The 21,283-nt window shown below is 37.7% G+C and overlaps 1 protein-coding gene across 1 annotated transcript in view; it reads left to right on the top strand.

Moving 5' to 3' along the window:
• LOC141439791 (uncharacterized) overlaps positions 1-21,283 on the top strand; it is a gene marked incomplete in the record, with an annotated part of 323,470 nt that overhangs the window by 119,262 nt on the left and 182,925 nt on the right. Inside the window, 1 exon segment of the mRNA XM_074104168.1 lies at positions 12,772-12,968. Within this exon segment, the coding sequence (XP_073960269.1) occupies positions 12,869-12,968 (100 nt within the window).

Raw genomic sequence — 21,283 nt, 5'->3', positions numbered from 1 at the left:
CCTACATAATTATCTTCAATTAAATAATATTATTCCTGTGTGATTGTGTCAAAATTTATCTAAAATTAGCTTTTACAAATGACTTTGCTTTACTTGAATTGTGATTCAAGTGAAATTGATGTGAAAAAAATTCCCCCTTACATAACCAGCATTGGTACGGGCCAAATTATTTCCTAACTTAATAAGGTTATGGTGCGCTCGCTTTGCTCGCTCGGCTCTCACGTTGTGGTCGCAATAACCTCTAACACTCCTCGCTTCGCTTGTTATCGTACCAAATTTTCCGGAACCTAAATTGACAGTAACAGTGACCAATTACAGTACCAAAATCTCTTTGAAGTAAGAAATATTTGGCCTTTCCAGTGCTGGTTAGTTATCTACCGGGAAGAAGATGAAATTACATCGTGTTTCTGATAATTCACAGTTAACTACATAGGTATGTGAGATATATTGTCAACGGGAGCTGATTAAAGACCCGCGCTCTATATACCTACCGTAAAAAATATTACCTATGTTAAATCACATCGCCGTCTTCATTTAAATGCAATTTTCATTTCACGAAGAATGCTTGTGGAATATTTGACGTGTCTTAAGGTTTTTTGTTTATTTTATTTAATTGAAAACCAGGAACATTAAAATAAAAGATGTCACATTTGTGTAAATCAGTCTATGATACCCTGTAAGGGCACACAAATTGCTTAAAACTGAAAATAAAATTCCATACCTACTTTTACGAATTCATGCATTTGTGACTAGATGTATTGATATAATACGGTGACCGGTTCATTATATGAAGTATATTTAAGTAATTTTATTTCTTTTCAGAAAACCTGGTATCAAATAAATGAAATAATTATATTTTCTAAACTGGTTTCGAGTATCAAGCCTTTAGTTTCCAAAGTGGCCGAAGGGGTTGATGGGAGTGCGAACTGTTAAACGAAATACCAACTAATATACCACAACTGTAAACGAGCATCGCTCCATCATTCCAATCGGCTCGCCAGTGGCGAAGCCTCCGCATTTAAACCAATAATCTCCAAGTAAAAGCCCCTTCACACGTAGGATGCTATTACTAACGAGCCCAGATTTCAGTCCGATACGGATCGGTTTTAGAATACGCTGTTATTCAACACATTCGCTGTCTCTAACGTCCATGAAATGAACTAGGAAAGGGTTTTTAGCAGGGAATTATCCATTGATTTCCTCAGAGAACTTCCGCAAAGTCTCTGGACCCATATATGCCCAGTGGGTCGTTTTTATCCCGAAAAATAGGTATCAGCTAACGCGCGATTTTGCAAAAGAAATTGCTAATTTGTGACGTCTGTTCTAAAGAAGAAATCGGAGACCAAAAATAGTTCTGGGCATATATGGGTTAATAAAATGTTTAACCTTAATAATAGATGTTCTCACTTCACAATTACGTAAAAACACATTATTTGCTACGGTATGTATTCCTAAGGCTGTGTTTTAATCAGAGATGTGTGAAGATGTGTTGTGAGGACTTCTTTTTCTTGAACCAATAGAAACGCTTTTTTTCCCTCGCCTCGCTCCGCTAACCTGTTTCCACCAGAACGGTGCTGTGCAGGGATAGGTAAATGAAGCGTTTCTATTAGTTCATAAAAAAACACATACTTTTCCCTTTTTAGCTACGAAATTCTAAAAACAGTTAACATTACGAGACATAATCATAACGGTCCACTAATATGTTGCATAAAATCGAATCTCATAATTTCGGTTCTCATTACAACCTTGAGCAGAATCATCATCTCTCATAATTTTGTAAAGCAGAATATTAACATCACATAATATCGATGAGAATAATATTTAAATGTTCGAATAGTTGCTACGCAGAAAGACAATATCTCATAACATTACTTTGCATAAGGATAATAAAAAGCGTTTTTTTGGCAGCAGTAAGATTCTGGCGCTTCGCCGGCCGCTGCCGCGGCAAGCTCGCTTCGCTCGCTTGGCTCGCGCGCTGTTGTGGTCGCAGTTCTAACCTAACCCAACCTACTATGTAGCTGCTGTTCTGTTCTGGCGCTTTGTCTGCTGCTGTTACAGCACGCTTACATTGCTGGCCTTACTTTAACCTTAACCCATTCTTATGGCAGCTGTTAGTTCCTTTAACTATGTCATTACGCCATGTTAAAGTCAGCGCTATTTGAAATTTCGTGAAAATATAATAGACCAAACTAGTATTTTGCTATGCCATTATGCTATATAAAAATCGGCGATACTAATGTTCTGCTATTTAATATTCTGCAGAAGTATATTCGGCGATAAGAGTGTTCTGCTATTTAATATTCTGAGTTATTACTATTATTCGAAATGATAATTATGCAAAGTTATGAATATGATAAAGTATCATTTGGCTAAAAAAAATATGAGATACCTGTTATGCAAAGTGTATTTCAGAGAATCGATATTATACAAGATAAAGGGAACCATTAACAAAGAACACAAAGACTAAAAGTGCGCTCTGTATTAACGTAGGCATGACCATTTATCTTAAATCAACGGGAGCAGAGCTTTTCCAAACAACCGTCGCAACATGACAGAAGCCCAAATTGAATTCCACTGATCAGACTTAAAAAGACGGACAAGATTCCAGAACATCAGCTTATCTTTCCGTTTGTGAATGAACTAGGGTCGTTGTAGAATGGATTAAAGAGATTCGCTTGGATTTGGGAGGTTCCGATGGGATTTTTCTGGAAATATGTGCAAACGGCGTGCTCATTTAGCAGCGGCCCGGGCCGCGGGATGAACGTGAAATTAATTTACGACTTAATACAATGGTGTTGTTGTAACTAAAGCTTGGAACAAGTCTCGAGAGAGTAAGGTTCTTTGGAAAGGAGTCATGGTTCGGACATTAGAAAGAAATAACCTAACCATAAAAATTTCATTTTTAACACAAGCTTTTTGTGCTGACTGTACTTTTTGTTGACTGTATTTGCATTGTCACCCAAACTAAATTTGCATACCAAATTTCAAGTCGATACTATTAACCGTTGAAGAATTCCGTCCTGCGGAGACGATCTTGGCTGGACTACCAGGATGTCACTACTCGATTATTGTATTGTCACGCGATTTACATAAGTATTCCCAATTTAAAGTCAATTTGACTACTGGAGGTTGGTAAAATTTAACTTGCAAGATTTGATTACAGACAGACAGAAAGACAAACAGACAGACAGTCGCTACGTGTAGCCGGGCGTTATGATCGTTATTCCTGAGCGCAAACGATAAAAAATAACCTAACCATAAAAAAATCATTTTTAATACAAGCTTTTTTTGATGACTGTACTTTTTGTTGACTGCATTTGCGTACCAAATTTCAAGTCGATGCTATTAACCGTTGACGAGTTCCGTCCTGCGGAGACGATCCTGGCTGGACTACCAGGATGTCACTACTAGATTATTGCATTGTCACGCGATTGACATAAGTATTCCAAACAAGTCAATCTGACTACTGGAAGTTGGTCAAATTTAACTTGCAAGATTTGATAACAGACAGACAACGGGACAGGTGAAACTAAATAAAAGCTTGTAAAAAGAAAAGATTTATTCGTGACGGACGACACGGAAAAAAATAAAATAAAATTGTGCATGTCACAAAATGGTCTGGAATTAGCAAACTGCCTTGCGATCGGCGCTGCGCTGATCCTCCTTTGGGACCATTTAGATAATACTAAAGGTGCTAGTAGGTTACAATACAATACAAATATTCTTTATTGATCACCAAAAGCAGTACAGAGACATTACAAAAATAGAAAAAATCAGGTAGACAATAGGCGGTCTTATCGCGGTGTCTTAGGTTGTACAGCAAGTGCACATAACGCGATTTATTCTCGCTATAAATTAGAACCGCAGACAATGGTAGCTTTGTAGTTTGACATATAGCCTCTTCAGCAGACGATCGTGAGTTCAAACGCGGGCTCGCACTTCTGACTTTCAGAATTCACGTGCGAAATTTTGTTTTCACACCTCTCCTTCAGAAAAGTAACTTTTCCTCCCTGACGAGAGGGAGCAAAGTGCAACTTTTCTGTTCAAGGCTTTTCTAAGTGTTTTATTGCAAATGCCATTTTTTGAAGTTGATAATTGTTAAGCCACGCCATTTTCTATGCTGGTTGTTTTTTAATTATATTTAGATTTTTTTTTCACGTTTCTTATTGATCGGTGTGAAAAGTTGTATGAGCCACTCGGGAGCAAAATTATTTTCATCTTGGGCGTTAACACTTGAATCCCTCATTACGCTCAGCATTCTACTTTAGAATCCCTCGCTACGCTCAGGATTCTATTGTAGAATCCTTCGCTACATTCTGGATTCAATGTACGCCCTCGCCGTAAATATAACATTTTGCTCCCTTGTGATACAAATAACTATTGTTTAACACGAGCTTCAGCCATAGAAACAGACAAACGGGGAAACAGACAGACATGGAATCGATTCTTTAGACGAACAGGGAACCAGACGAAACAGATCTATATACGGTAGGTAGGTACTTCCGCTTCGAGATTTATTACATTTACTTATCACAGCATAATCTCCTTGCTTCAGGACTCCCAGACTAGTTGCTGTATTAAAATGCAAAATCATGGACAGTCTCATCTTGCCACCAATTACAAAATAACTCAAGAATATTTTCCGAAAGCCTCCGCTGGCTCCCGAGACTTCCACCGGCATCTTTTATCTTGGATAAACAAGTCACCGCCTCTCTGAATTTCTTTAAGCTTGCTGTTAAATAAAATTTAGTGCCCTTTCCAACGGTTTCGGCTCTCCGTGATTCTGAATTTATTTTTTAGCTTACCCGGTAACACGGGAAAATGCAAACCGGGATCTTTATCAGTTGTTCATAATTTCGTTTTTTGCCGTATAAATGTTGGCGCTGTTTATTTAGGGGGAGATGAATGGCCCAGAATATGATTTAGGATTTTTCAACATGTTTCATTATAAATACACTCTTTAGTTTAAACACAACGGATCTTTTTAGGTACCTCACTCCGAAAAAAACTGAAGCCTTTTAGATCACTTTGTTATCTGTCTTTCTGTCTTTAATTTCAAAACTCAGGTCTGGTACTTATTTGTTTAATATTATTTATTTGCTATCACAAAGTGGAGGCCTGTTTCAGCAGTGGGGACATAGGCTGGGATGATGATTATGACGATAATTTATTTATTTGTCAATAAAAGAATACAGCATTACAGTAACAAACCTATGCGCTATTGTGTTAATGTCTGTCTTTGTCGCTAACCATCTAAAATTACCCCACACTTCGTACATTTTGCTTAGTAGAGGCTCCGCTAACACTTGATATTCATAAATATCTAAGAATTACAAATAGGTACTGTTATTTAGGTATAACATCTTTTTTGTCATTTTGTTTCCAACATCATTTCTGTTTCATCATATTTCATCTTTACATCATCATTTTGTTTTATCGTTAGACAATCGTACTCGATTTTAAAAACGTTTTTCAATTTACGACAGTAACAAAATCTCAATCAAGTTTAATTACAAATTCACTCAGCCACTTTTTACATGGACCTTCGACTCGGGCCAGGCAATTAAAATGACGTCCATTACCCCAGGCATTAGAATTCGAACAAAAAAAAAGGTTTAAGCTCCAATTATTACCCATTTGCGATCTGTCTTACATGGAGGCTGAAATGGGGACAAAAAGAGGCGACGGTAATGGTTCCACGCACTACCTACTCGCACAGTCGCGGACGATTTAGGACCAGCACAATGCCGCTCGAGCAGTAATCGACGCTTAAAGGCACGGCCATGACGTCACAGAATCACTGGTGACCTTTTACTGAACTCCGATGCTACTCTTTTGTACCCACCCTCATTAGGGGGCTCTCATTCCATTCAATACCAAAAGATAAATCCAATCTCATATTTGTAGCATACGCAACGAAATTTATTGTTTGTTCCACATTATAGCGATTTATGAGCACGACACATTGTTTTAAATGCAAATTGGTGTAATGCGGAATTTTAACGGTATTAATTGGATTTTAGCTAGGTTATGTGTTTATTTGGATTAAATTGATTTACATGTTTTTGTATAATTATCATGTCTGTAAGCTTATCTAAATTCTATTCATTAGGACTCTCTATTTCTACAATTACTATGACTTGTTTTGCTCGTTACACATATTATTGTGGGTGTAAACTTCGTTATAGCTGAACATGATTCAGGTGTCTCATGTTAAAACACTATCTTAAAAATAAAACGACGTTGTTACATTTTAAATATAGCGAAGACAAAATTGCCAAAATTTGACGCGCTCCCATTTTCCCGACAGACGCGCAAAAATGGCGAGAGCACACGCGAGCAGTGAGATAAAATGTAGACATTTCGCGGTAACGTTGACATCCTAGTACCTTTTCAGGAAATTCCCCCTCAAAAGTGGAGAATTTGAGACCAAGACGAAAGCACTCGTCGGCACGTTAATGGCAACGCTTTAAAAGGAAACGAAAATAATAAATTATTGACATCAGTCTTTTCCTTCACGCCTGAAAAATTATTTATTTTATCTCGAGCCTAGAGATCCGCGTTGGAAATCTCGCTGCAGCAATATTAAGCATGAATTATTTATTCTGTAAACGCTGAATATGATTTTGTTCTCTCGAATGCAAATTGTCTTGTTGTCGAAATATTGAAAGGGTAGACACCCTTTGAAGACTTTAATGCTCCTACATTATGGGGCTTTCGAGCAGTACTTGGCACCCTTAGATAATATGAAGAATGTTTTTAGTTTAATATGAAGGATATTAAGGGCTTTCGACGATTCCCGGAACACCTTAATAGGTTACTTTATTAAAGTAGGTAGCTTTATAGGGACGAGTAAATTTTGATTATTGATCACTGAGCGATTAAGCGGCTATAACATCAAAATAATTTGTATTCAACATACAGCGTCAACAAAACAAATACAACCACTAGTCCGGCTAAAGTCCAACTAACAATACATTGTAACTTAAAATCTGAAACAGAAGCAGACCTTGTCGCTACGTAAGTTAGGAACTGTACTTAAAACTGTTCAGTTGAACTAATTGTACAAACAATGCGGTATTCGTGTGGTCCTAACGATCACTGCAGGTGGGACTCAGAGCCGCTCGTCGGCGACCGTAGATTGTGTATACACGACACACTCACAACAAAGGGATCGTCGGATGTACTCGTAACAAGGAGAAGTAGCGGGCCCATTACGCAGCCTCGAGGCACTCCATGCTCTAATGAACGTAAGGACAACGCTAACGTGCACTGCTCCGATGTTATTAACTTGTACCGTCTACGGTACGTTTATAATCTTATTATAACACAAATGGAGCATCTTTAATGGGCTTATGGCACTTAGAACAAGATTTACAAACATCGAAGACTGAAAGTACATTTTGTATTAGAAATCTTAAGCAGGGTAGCGTTAAACATAATTTAGAATCAAAGTTTGGTAGGTAATCTAGTTTTGTATTTAAAGAAAATTGTACGAAACATCAAACAAAGTTGGCACTTAGATCTGACAACGGGGTTTGGATGAAATGTACGGCACTTAATTACGTCTTTTGAGAGTAACAGCGAGTTATTTAGTTTTCGAAGTTGGAATTGTAGACAGATGACAATAAAAAGAGCGGTGGGCTGGTGCCAAGTGGCGATTGGTGGAGTGGCGCGCAATAATCGAGCCTTGGCACGTTTCCGAACGAAATATTACTCCACTTCGCCCCGAGACGCTTTGTTTTAAAATGTCCTCTCCGCTGCGCTATAAGTCACGGCTGTAAACGCATACTTTTAAAACCAAACCAAATAAAATTCACGATGGCGTCGTTAAAAGTTGAACGAATCTGACTGAATATGCTCATTATTATTTCAAACTAGCAAAAAAGTAATTTGGAATTAAGGATACTATTCAAATGTAATGAAGATGAAATAAGTGTTGAAATACGATCGTTGTTTAATTTGAACAAAATGACATTAAAATATGAATTTAAAAATGAATTAGTTAAATAAGGATACTTAAATGATAAAGCAGTGAAACTTATATTATCTCTCTCAAAAAAAGAATCAAAAATTCTTAGCTTCTTAATTAGTTAGGCATTTTTTTTATAAAATTCACTTGATTCGTAAGAAGTGTACCAATATGCCGGCAGTGGTATCTTGATATAATCTAAGAACGTAAGGTAAACCGTGCAAATCAACACTCTAACACTCAATAAACAACGCCCAGAGGGCCTACTCCGAAGTTCGAAAATCGAAGTTCGTATCGTGCCGTCCCTCTTGCTCTCGTATTAAATAGTACAAGTATCAGAGGGATTGAACGAGTAGTACTGCTGCTTAAATAGCATAGTAGAAATAAGCAACCTGAGATATGTATGCATAGGAAAAATTCGTGTCTATATTCCTGTCCAGCAGTGGTGTGGTGTAGGGGTTATAGCACGCAGCACGGATTGCTGAGGACCTGGGTTCGATTCCCAGTGCTGGTCTCTTTTTCTGGTTTTTCTGTGCATCCATGTCTCAGTTAGTATTTTCGATACGAACTTCAGAGTTTCAAATTTCGTAGTAGTCCTGAGCTGCTGTCACCTCTATTGCTAATGACGTAAAATTAAAGATGGTAGCTATTGGGTCTGAGGCGAGCACTCGTGCGTTTATCCTATTCCACATATTGTTATACATATAATCAAGTCTGATGTACCTTATTCAGGCTCTTAATGTCTGTCTCTGTTTCTAAAATTTCATTTAAAAGCAGTTAAACAAAAAAAATAATTCATAAAATTTCAGCAAATGTTTGTGTTAGTTTGGCTGAATACCGCTGGAAAGATTTTTCACCGAGATTTTCGATTCAAAACAGCCTTGGGCGCGGTGCATTTTAAATATAACCAACGTATGTAAACGTTTGACTATTACTAATAAAATTTATCAAAAACATTTACAAGTCTAGTTAAACAAATCCGACATAAAATTTTACTGAATAAAATTTTACTACAAAATGCTGCTAATAAGAGTTTCTACCAGTTAATGTTGATGATTGTGGTTAGCAAATAACTATCCTATCTAAAACACGCTTGAGTATTTTATTTATTTATAAAAAAACAAATAATATAATATGCATTAATCAACACAAATAAATGAAAATAGAACTAAAACTAACTTACTCTAATCCTAAAATCTATAGTTACAAATATCACCCAAGTCGCTGCTATTGGGCAGGGTGCCTATAAGGCTAGCTGCGTTTCCTCGTTGTATGCCAATACGTTGACCGAGGAAAGAGCCAGCCCTATGGTCGCCAGTGTAACATGCTTACATACAAAATATATCCATGTTTTTATAACTAGACGAGTCCAACCAACAATATTAGTCAAATCAGCTCTTAAAAGTTGACTGTGTCTTATTCAGGTCGGTGGGTCTTACGAGTCTAACAAAGGGAACCCAGTCTCCCCGACTACCCGTTTTGTCCCGCAACTTGGCTCGAGTCGCCCATCACTAAAATGAAAACCGCATTTAAACAGGTCTGCGAGCTGCCAGTAAAATGTTTTCTCATTTAGAAGGTAAAGCTCTCATGTTAATATTCATGAAGCGTGTGTAGTTCCGTTTGTCTTTCCCCCACAAACACGTGAACTCTAAGTTATCCACACAGGGAACTGCATGCCATAATTTCTGAATCATTTTCCTAATAGATTGTTATCCTTGCTTGAGCGTGATTTGAATTGATTTCGGAGAAAATTAACTGGTACTTGTTAATTTCCAGACATTTAGATTCAAAGGACTAAAATTGTGTTTTATGAAGTCTGTGCTTTGAATACTTTTACTAAAGACAATAAAGGAATCGTTCGAACAGACATTCACTAATTAGTGGAAAGAAGTTTACTGAGCAATAAAAACTCGGAGCCGGGCTAACTGAAACTAATTGTCTTGGAAAGAGCACTGGAGCGATATTTTGGATTCACTCCCCGTGACGCCGCATCCACAATTTACTGTATAATCCCTTGAATTAAATTGATGTTCTGACAAAAATAATCCCCCAAATTCATGGCTACATCACCGCATCCCATAGCACTCTCATCTCCATCCGACACAATGGCGACACCCTGTAAGCCCTGACGGGCCCCGGGGGGCATGTTTGACAAATAGAGGTCTCGCGCAGCGAATTTGGCTTGAAAAAAAAATTGTCGCTGAACGAGACTCACGATCTACCACGAAACCTATACCGGAGACCACAATACGCGGAGCTGCTTCCCCCCGCGCTGTTGGTACGCGACCGGTCAAAAAAGGGTTAGGCGTGAATCAATGAGAGCTCTCCACGTCCTGGTGGTGATACGCCGCCTGTAATAAAGTAAATTGCGCGCATTTGCTACACGGATCCGAAGCAACGACGATCTTTATGGCGCCGATAATGTTATGGGCAGGTAATGTTCTGTTTCGAATGTACAAATCGTTGCTTCATTGTTTTACGACTCCTTGTTGAGTGAGTTAGTTTACTGGCTCATAATGGGGCCGAGGTGCCGAGGTTACTCTCTTCAAATGAACCGCGACCAGAATTTTACCACCCTTAAAGTAAATACGACTTTCTGCTTAAGAGCCGTACTTTTAGGCGCTTATTTGAATTCAAATATTATAAAACTCAATTAGGCTTTTAACTTTATTTGATATTTTTTGAGTGCTGGCACCAATCTCGGTACGACCAAAATCAGCTAAATTAAAGTAAAATATAATAAAAGAAAATTAAGATAAAGCCTAATAATTGTCTCAAACATATTATGTACGAGTATGTTTTGACAATTATTTATATTGTGACTGTTGTCAGTAGTAAGTAAGTCAATTTAGGAATAAAAAAATTGCAATAGTATAGTTAGAACAAATCTTTATACAAAACAAACGACATGAGTCTAAAAAACACTCATTTTCAATTACAGTTCTAAAAACATAGGTATATGCTTTAACCATTACGTGGGTGCCGGTGTTAGGAAACTTCCATTCATCGTTTTCTAACGCTTCTAATGCACAATGCACTTAAAGAATAATTAAGTCTGTACTTCAGTTAACTAACGGCCATGCGATTTGCAACGTTATAAATTTCTAGAATATTTTGAAACAGGGCACGTACACTCTAAATGCAAATAGTGCACGTAGTTAACATCCTTAGTAGTGAAATTCGTCGCCATCTAGTTCTGCTTTGTCCAAGCTGTGAAACATAGCAGATTTCAACTAGTATAATCTTCTAACAGCAATTAGACGTTTCGCGTTGACCTTTATGGACAGACTGACTTATCCGAAGCTTTATCCGTGGTAAGCTAAAGAGACGCTAGTTCTCAATCTTGTGTTATGTTTTTAGCTATAGCTTCAGTGGCTAGGTTTTACATTAGTATGCCTGGGCACACTGCATGCAGTGTAACGTACAAAGGCCTTGTTGATGATGATGATAATGATAATAATAAAGATTATGATGATAATGATAAACTGACAGGCAGGTCTAGGCCACTAGTAAAAGATAATAATATTTCTTTAAGATCATTAAAGTAAGACTAAGAAAGGGTTTTTCAGAATCATCACAGGAAAGGAAAGTGACCTATCATTTTATTCTTCTACAGAAATAAAACCGCAAGTTATAAATAATTATGCAAAAACGTCTAGGGATAAAACATAATCACACAATTTTAAAGTAAAAGAATTAGGTAGCCCAAAACTTAAAAACAATAATGGATTACCCAACCACTCAAGAAGACTTCAGACTCAAGAAGGTTTACCTAAATCTCCTTTATAACAACTGAATGTACTCCTCCGAGCCTCTTCGCTATCGGAGGCTATCATTAACCCTCATCCAGATGAAAGCTTACCTGATCGCAAACCGACAGGCACACGTAGCAGTATCAATTAGACCTTGTCAATGCGTTTAGGATCGAATTAATCGGTTTGATCGCTTACGTTGACCCTATAGGAGGTATTTAATAACGAGGCTTCGGTTACTGCGATTCCGTTGCAGTGTGAATGTTGCTGTTCATTCGAACGTTCCAACCGCCTCAACCGTGTCACATTTTGTTATGAATGGGCTGTAGTTTGATGGCATTTTCGATATTTTTTAAGACGTCCTGTACTTTTAGTACATAACCTGGGAACTGTAACAGAATCTAATAAATGTGCCAACAATGACCCTGTCAGTGTTTTTGAGCAGTAGACTGAAGAATTTGTGGGCAGTAGATCGTGCTCACTGAAAAAAGATTGTTGCTTGTAACATAACTTGATGACTACAAAACTAAGGCCTACTAGTAGCTAAAAATTAGATGATATCTTAAAAAATCAGTTTTGAAATATTAGAATTATTTTGATTCCTAATTAGTAAATTTTGGCTAAACGTCAAGTAGGTTCAGCTATCCTTTTCTTTTGTTCAGTGTATATTGACCGTAGTGTGAATCGGATGATTTCTTCATGTAAAAAAGTTGCTGGGTGAAATACGAATTTATTGCTAATGGGTACATATACGAGAATGAAGTGTAAATGATAAACGAAAAAAAACACAGTATCGAAAATGCCCATATTATTAGAAGCATGAACAAGAAGGTTTAACAAGTTGACATAGAATACCTCATGTGCCAATAATCTTACTGGCTGGCTTATTCTTCACGCAGAAACATAACAGAACATACACTGCGAGTTTTCGGGGTACTTGATGTCCAGAAATAAACGTCTTTTGATCGATGATGATTATAATTAAACAACTAATAAAAAACTACTCCTTTTGCAACTTATATAATTATACTATTTCTTAATTTTCAGGTACTCGACATTCGAAAATGTGATCGGCTATCGGCGCGCAGAAGATGCGACCTCTCGCTCTAGCCAACTGGAAACAGTGTAAGATGAAAGAGCGAGCATGAGTGTGCGAGTGAAACGCGTGGCTTCGAGCAAGATGCTGCTATCGCTGCTTCTGCACTGCTTCTGTGTGGCCACCACTGCTTCTATATCCAGTGGAGGTAAGAAGATTAAAACTTATGAGTATTTAAAGAAGTTATGCCAGTTACCTGCTAAAAATGAATTCATTTGGGAGAGTCAAGTCTACGAGAGTGATCCGTGAATCTTTTGTTATATTTATTCTAAGCCTTATATTTGAAAAAGCGATGAAATTTTTAACTACCGACAAAATATGCAAGGGATGCAAATGATTCAGACAGAAGGATTTAGCCCGGTCAGGTAAGTGTCAAGGATTTTAATTTATGAGCCATCATGGAACCTTTTTAAAGGAAAAGTCATTACAATATTTCTTGTTAATTAATGGGATGTCACTATGACGTTTACTGTGAAATGGTTCCATGGTGGCCCCTGAATTACAGTCCTTGACCGTACCTTGTACGTTGAGCTAACAAATGTCAGTTCAAATACCATTTTAAGCTTTAACAAACATTTAAAAAAAAACTATCGCCACTACAGTAACACACAATTGTACCAAACCAGAAGGTGGAGCTTTGCAAATCATTATGAAGTCTGGCTATGGATGGCATATAACGGACATTATAATTCGTGCACTGTCTATTCACTATCATGTCTATTTTGATCCACCAAATTGACGCATAATTTATGTAGACGACAGAAAGCACAAAGCTAGCGAATGGCCGCCATTTATTTTCCAAAGTTGTGCACTTTATTGGGGAAAAGGCGACCCCTTACCTGAAGCACAAATCATTAAAAATCTGGAGAATGACCGAAAACTAATTGGCAGCTAAATCCTTGCGCTTACTGATTTAATTTGATAGTGACACTATCGAGTAGTGACATTTTTATTCTAAAATGCATGCCACAGGATTTTTAGTTGTGTCCCCATCCACCAAAGCAGCATGTTTTCCAGCTGGTAAAACAATGATGCCAGTACTAAATAAGCGTAAAATTTCAGTAAAGGCTGACCAGAATTATAAAAAACCTCGCCATATTGCGGAAACTAATAGAACTAATTTCTTGCACTGGTAACACTAAATTCAAATATCATCTGTCTATTGCTGTCAAAGTTAACGTTGTTTGCGCGTGGTATTTTAAAGTGTTATTTTGTGTTTTTGTGCGATAAAATGCCGAAGATTATCAATAGACTTGGAAGGAAAATAATTCACAATGTATAAAAGTATTGCCTCTATCTAACTCCAAATTCTATGTATATTCTTATACTGTCGAGGCTATTCGGTTGTGGAACTCCTTACCGATTGACTTACGACGCGCTAAGTCCTTGTCACTATTTAAATCTATGCTTAAGGAGCACTATCTGTCATCTTGTAATTATTAGCCTTATTATTATATTTATTTATTTATTTGTTGCTGTTTATCTCACTACCTATATTTATTTTGGACGTATATTATATGTACGATATAATTATGTATGTATTCGTAGATGTATTGCTGTTAAGTTTAAATTTTCTGATCTACTTTTGATGCACCACCTGTTGTAAACTAGTCCTTCCTTCTTTCTGTAAAAAAGGTTGCCTGGAAGAGATCGCTCTTAAGCGATAAGGCCGCCTATTGCTCACCTTGTATTTTTTTTTCCTCTGTGTCTGTTTTCTGTATCGCTTACTATGTCTGGTGTACAATAAAGAGTCTTTGTATTTGTATTTGTATTGGTCATAGAAAAAGTCCAAGGGATTAGAAAATATTCCTTTAAAATAACATCACCGACACCGTTGTCAATATGACTGTTAGTATCTTATAGTAAGTGTAAATTATGTTGCAATATAAAACGTAGAAGTACGGTAGTACTATTAGTTATTCTGTGGTAGAAGTGCTGCCCTCGCGTGAGGTTTTTTATATTCCTGGTCAGCCTTTACAACATCGTCAAATTAATATGAAGATATTTTCTGCCCGAAAATTCGACGTAAAGGTTTCGTTAAACAAACCACTCAAATATGCGACATCATACAAATACTCCATTAAATATTCCAACGAAACCCGCACTTCGCCGTATCTCTGTTTGAAATGAAACAAAAAGAATGAATATTCCGCTGTCGTTTTAGGTATGAAATGAAAACAAATTTCACATTTCATTCTGAAAGTATTTGAGAGATAAAGAAGCTTGTCGAAGTTCTCAGAAATCGACATTGACAGGAATTTAAGTAAAGCGAACGGGAATAATTCAGCTGGAGCCTGGAGAAATGTTCTTGTAAGCCGTTTCAACCTATGATACATTAAGTTAATGCTAACTTTGAACCGTTGTTTTTTAATCCCCGACGCAAAAAGAGGGGTGTTTGTCTGTACCGTAGCTCTTAAACGGGTGGACCGATTTGATAGCGGTTTTTTTATTTGAAAGCAAGTTTTCTAGCGATGGTTCTATGTTTAATTAGTTTTTGAGATATTGAACTTTGAAGTGGAGAAGTCGGGGGTTTTCCAACTTTTTGTTAGAAAAACGAATTAGTTCGTTAAAGTGGCAAATGGGCAGGCGATAAGAACGGTGAACAGATAGCTGTTGTGGCCAAAGATCTCGAATGGAGACCGTGGATCAGCAAGCGGAAGGACGACCACCAACGAGATGGATGGATGACCTGGTTAAAGCGGCAGGTTCACGGTGGATGCAGGCCACTTCCAAACCAACTGAAAGTATGTGGGGCAAGCTTATGCCCAACAGTGGTGGACGTCTTTATAGCTGATAATAACGATGACAATGATGATGATAATATTTCTAGAATAATAGCAACTTAAACTGTACCCAGGAGCGTCACTAAAATCTGACAGAGTAAAATTTCTCAATACCGCCACCATTAACTTAGTAAATTCCAAAGCAAGCATCTAAGTACACGAATTTCAGGTAAATAAGGGACGTGGCAACGGCAACACCTATGTATTTGGCCAAATTGAAAATTATCCCATCCCCCAACCCTAGCACTTACCGCGAGACATTTCATACGTCGGGGTAAATATGCAAGACCGCAATATCAATCACGATTCAGCAATCAATCGGCTGCGAGCGCGTGCGTCGGTCGGGCTCCCAGACGAATCCGTCCAACCGATTGGAAGGGATTTGATAAAAAAGAGGTGAATTTTACTAGGGGGTGTTTTAAGATTACCGATTCAGTGAGCGCTATTGGTGATGGCTTTTTGATTTCCGAGCGAGTTGGAAATTTAGGGGGAGTGTAGTGGTGTAGACGAGATTGTTCAATTGTTGATTGTTAACGCTCTGAGTAATACCTACTATTTTAAATAAATGAATCATCATCATCATCATCAGTTGTAAGACGTTCACTGTTGAAAATGGTCCTAAAACCCACCACTTGCATCTATCGTTAGTCCACCTAATGGATAGGTCTGTCGACGTTTCATCAGTAGTTTTTTTTTTACTTTGACCTTGAATAACAATTTTACCCATTAAGTATCATACATCTTTGTTTAAATATCCATTTACTTTTGGGTTCACCTGTATCCGGATTATGTTACGAGTATAACCAATCAGTTAACAAGTTTATTGGCCGTAATAAGAGGTAAACAAGGTTGCCTGAGTGCCAACATTGTTGGAAACCGCACATCGCTCGAACCCTTGCGAATGCGAAAAGGTTAAGCAAACTCGAGATTAGCTCTTTCTCCTCAGAAAATTATTTACTGGAACAATGTGGAGTCAAAAATTCATTCGCTTTAACGTACAACGGAAAGGAAAAATTATGTGTGTAAGACAGGCGTTTTCAACCTTTTGGATTTAACGGCACTCTTTTCGTTCATCAAAGTTTTACGGCACACCAGTAAAAATAGCCAAGTGCGAGTTGGACTTCCACCCGCTCCGCCATTTCTTCCGCTCCGTTACCATAACAAAACAACCTGACAACGCGAATTGCACACGCCACGCGTCGGTTGTTTTCGTACCATTTTCTCATTAAAATAGCTTTTCATCATTTCAATGCAGCATACTTCGCGGCAATCGAAACACACCTGAAAGTATACGCGGCACACCGTGTGAAAACGTCTGGTGTAAGATGACAGGTTTATTGTACCCTGATTCTGTGTAACATCGGAAATAAAAGATTTTGTTTAAGTTACAATCAAAAAGAAAAGCATATTTCCATCAAAAATGAATGCTCAAAATAACATGCCACATTAAATTATCAAAATCGCTAATACAAATCATTAAATGTCGTAAATAAATTCCATAAATAATAATTTAAATTGATATAATAAAACTATTTATTAACCCTTGACGCAAAAAGAGTGGTGTTAATAAGTTTGACCGCTATGTGTGTCTGTGTGTACAGTCTAGTTCATAAACTTGTGAGCAAAAATTTGATCAAAAATATCTGATCACGCTTCTACGCCGTTAACAATAGAGTCGTGTTCAGATATTTTTGATCTAAATTTTGCTCACAAGTTTAAGAACTCGACTGTAACATACAGACACAAAATTGGTCCACTTGTATTTAAGAACTGTGGCACCGTAGTTCTTAAATACGGGTGGAACGATTTGAATGCGGTTGGAATGGAATGGCGATTGGAATGTTATCAAAATCGGTTCAGCCGTTTTGGAGATATTGAACTTTGAAGTGACAAAGCCGGAGGCTTTTTGCACGTAATGTTGCGCATATACACACAAATAATCAAACAGCCTCTTAGTCTAACCAAAATAAGTGCCTACATTTGAAAAAAAAGCAATAAATTTACCAAACAATATTTAATAGCAATGCCAATTGATAGAGCTAGTTGCCATCCCGGGCTTTTAAATGCATATAAACTAAATTCTGAATTTAAAAGCAACTCTGCACTTAACAAATGGCAAGCGTGAGACAGTTTAGCCTCAATGCAGCCCACTGGCCGTCTACACCACAGACCGCAATCAAAAACAAAGAGCCTCTAAACGACCACCGTTCCAAACCTTGGTCGCGCACTATTCAGCAAAACAAAGGGTTAGTGGAGAAATTCAGTGGGTGCCTCTCGGGACGAGATCAAAGCACGATTCGGACCCTTGGCATCTGATTTGGTTTTTAGTTCCTCTTAGGAAAATTATGCACTGGAGACTTTAAGTGTAGCAGTCAGCTTTTAAAGTCGACGAGTCGGTTGCTACAAAGTTTTTCTGTTGAATTTCAAAAAGGGAGAACTGTTGTAGATTGTTTTTAAAAATATTTTGGTGTGATGTAAAACATTGATGTAGTTGACAAGTCCTTTTAACTTGGCATCAAGATAGAAGAGAGAGCAGTATAGTAGCAGTGGTATTCCAATAGTGTTCATACGCCTGTCAGTTTTAAAATGCCAGTTCACAGAAGATTGTAAATTTCGTCATCGGATTCGATTTGTAGCATTCGAACATGGCGGATGTAGACAATATCTAATTTATTTATTTATTTATATTCAGGATAACAACAGCCATAAATGTGATACAAGGAACATACAACATGGTTACATCATAAAAGGCCAATAACAGCTATCCATTAAGTTTTAAAATCTATGTCATCATAGTGGAAATGTTCACACCAGACACGCCAGCTCATGAATTATCTCTAAAGTAATAGTATAGTATAGTTATCTCTAATTTTGCTATTTCTGTTTCTTTGGCTATTTAAAGTATAATTTTGATAGTGTTTTATGCGGCGATTAACCTTAACAGTGAACAGTGATCACAAAATTCTATATTGCTCTCGTGTCTGGCATTTTTTAATGCGCAAGTTGTCTCCACGTGGTTTCTGGAATTTTACTATCAAGTTGGAAAAACTACAATCACCGTACAACGTCCCTCTCAAAGAGAGTTTACCTTGACACTGGTGAAATTGTCCTATTAATAAGAACAGAAAAGCCATATCTTAAAAGAGAAGAGAAGAAGAAGAAGAAATTTCGCCATCTATTTATTGCATTAGAAAATAAGTGTTTATATTTGGCCATGCCCGTCCAGGGCCCTAAAACTAAATGTACTCGTACCTACTTAACTACTTAGTTATTTTTCATCCCTCCTGTTCGGAAAGTTTAATTTTCATGGGTAGATAGCCGGGTGGAAAATTGCATTTTTATCTCTAGGGTGGAAAGTATTTTTTTTTTTAATTTTTCGATTAGGCACGGAGTCGTAAATAATTGAGTTACGTCAATGACACTTTTTTCACGTTTCGGCATGGCCATCTAGATGCACGTCGTGACCAAGGAGCTTATATAAAACACTCCAGGTTGAACGCCGAACATCCGTTTGAAACAAGAAATTTGATCTTTATTACGTCGCGAACATATTCCATCTCTTTCTTTAGTTAGGTTAAAAAAGAGATGGAAGTCATTCGTGAAATGTAAAAGAAAGAGATGGAATATAAAAATAAGTAATAAAGGTCAAACTTCATCGTTCGGCGTTCAACCTCCAGTTTTGTATAAAAGCTCCTTGGCCGTGACCAGCTCGATTTTTTTTTATAGTCGGCCGTGGCAAGTGGCCAGGTCGAAAAAGTACCGTTGGAGGTTGGATATAAGTAATTTCAATTTATTATTATCCTAATTTTTTTGTAGTTAATCGTAAGTTTGTGTCCGGCCTTAATTTCCATACTGAGCTATAACTATGTGGGCGAGATGATAGGTTAAGATCTCGAAGGACAACAAGCAGGGCTACTACGAAACTCGAAACTCGAAGTTCGTATCGTACCGTCCCTCTCGCTCTCGTATTAAATAGTATAAGTGTCAGAGAGACCGCACGACACGAACATAGAGTTTCGAGTTTCGTAGTAGCCCTGAAGGTTCAGAGGCACGAGGAGATATCTCTACAAATACAAATTTCGCGTGGACTTAACATTTAACAGATTGACCTTACACGCAGATTTATCTCATTTTGTTCAGGGATGCTTTAAATTAGTTTTGGTTTCGTGGAAATCTTTCACACGTGGAATATTAAATATGATTCAAATAAAGTTTTGGATTGTGTATTAAATTTACATTGAATTCTCTAACCTTTTACACCTGGCACATTAATTGAAATGTCAGAATTTTGTGAAGTTCCTGTGAGAAGTCCCAAAACTTATAGCTAGGTATCGTGCTCTTCATTTAGAACTTGGCATCGATTTAGATCTCTTTTTTTTGCCACGCACTTTATACTTGGCTTCCATTTTCACATTTTATATTTATGATCAGTGTTAAAAATTGCAATTTTCATTTTTGATTATGATTTGCGTAATATTGCTAGCAATTTAATTCCTACTTTACTGTCAAAATTTGACAGTACTTGGTAACAAAGAAACAAATTAATAAGGACATTTTGGGAAACTATATTAATTAAGCTCTGAATCGCTTAATCTACCTACCCGCTTTTTATTTTCTAAATCAGTTAAAATTATGCATAATACTTTTCTTTATTGACGCAAATGCGACAGCAACTGCCTTTTGAAGCATAAACCTCTGAACACAATATACAATGTAAGACCTCCCTGTACTGTATTCTGGCAAATAAATACTTTTGACTTTTGACTTTTGAACCGATTTAAATGAAATTTGTTATGATGATAGTTTGATACTCGGGAAAGGCTCATTTTTACCCCGGAAAGCAGACGAAATCGCAGGAAACAGCCAGTATGACTATATTGACAATCTCTACTGACTTAGATGTCATTGACATCCACTCCCCAAAGTTACATAATCCAATTTTGATCGATATCACAACGGGCCTGTTTTTACGCGATCGCTCGCACCATAAATTTAGCCTAATTTGACCCCCTATCTCCCGTAAGTACACCCCTTCAAGCCAGTTAGCTCTATTAAGCGCCGAAATTTCCAGATCATTAGTTTACTGGGCGTCACGAGGGGCTCCGACATGGCAGTGTAGAGCGCTGTCGTGTGTCGTGCCCTTTAAATATGAAACACTTAATCACGAGAGTTGCCTTAAGACTATAGGCAAAATACCACAAGCGGGACTTGTGTTACGCTAACACACACGAATAATATTTACCTCGTCGTATCGACCACATTGCAGTGGCCGTGGTCATGACATAAGTCAGGTGTCAGATTGTACAGATCTCCTAGGGGAGCCCGAGTATGAGTGTAGAAGGACTCGCGCTGCTACAATTGACACCATAGTTTCAGTCTACTCGCCGCATTCGCTGAGGGCCGAGTCGCCAACCCCACTTGTACCGAAAGTAGTGACAGCGTGTGTCCTGTTCGCAGTCTGTTTAAGCGGCACCAGAGTTTGCCTTAGATTGATCACCATCACCATTTAACCGTAGGAGTCTATGTTTGACAGGGCCTCCCAGTAGTTTGTGCATTCCACTCGTCCTTCCACCTCTGTTTGATGTCAAACCCCGGCCTTGGGCTGTTACACAAGCTTGGTGCCGAGATTTAAGCCGTTGGGGTGGAGGGTGACAGAAAGGCTGGTCAACAGGCAGAGACT

Source organism: Choristoneura fumiferana, chromosome 21 (genome assembly GCF_025370935.1).
Source record: "Choristoneura fumiferana chromosome 21, NRCan_CFum_1, whole genome shotgun sequence".
Classification (NCBI taxonomy): Eukaryota; Metazoa; Arthropoda; class Insecta; order Lepidoptera; family Tortricidae; genus Choristoneura; species Choristoneura fumiferana.
The sequence above is the reverse complement of the archived record's forward strand: the minus strand, read 5'-3'. Positions and strand labels throughout refer to the sequence as shown.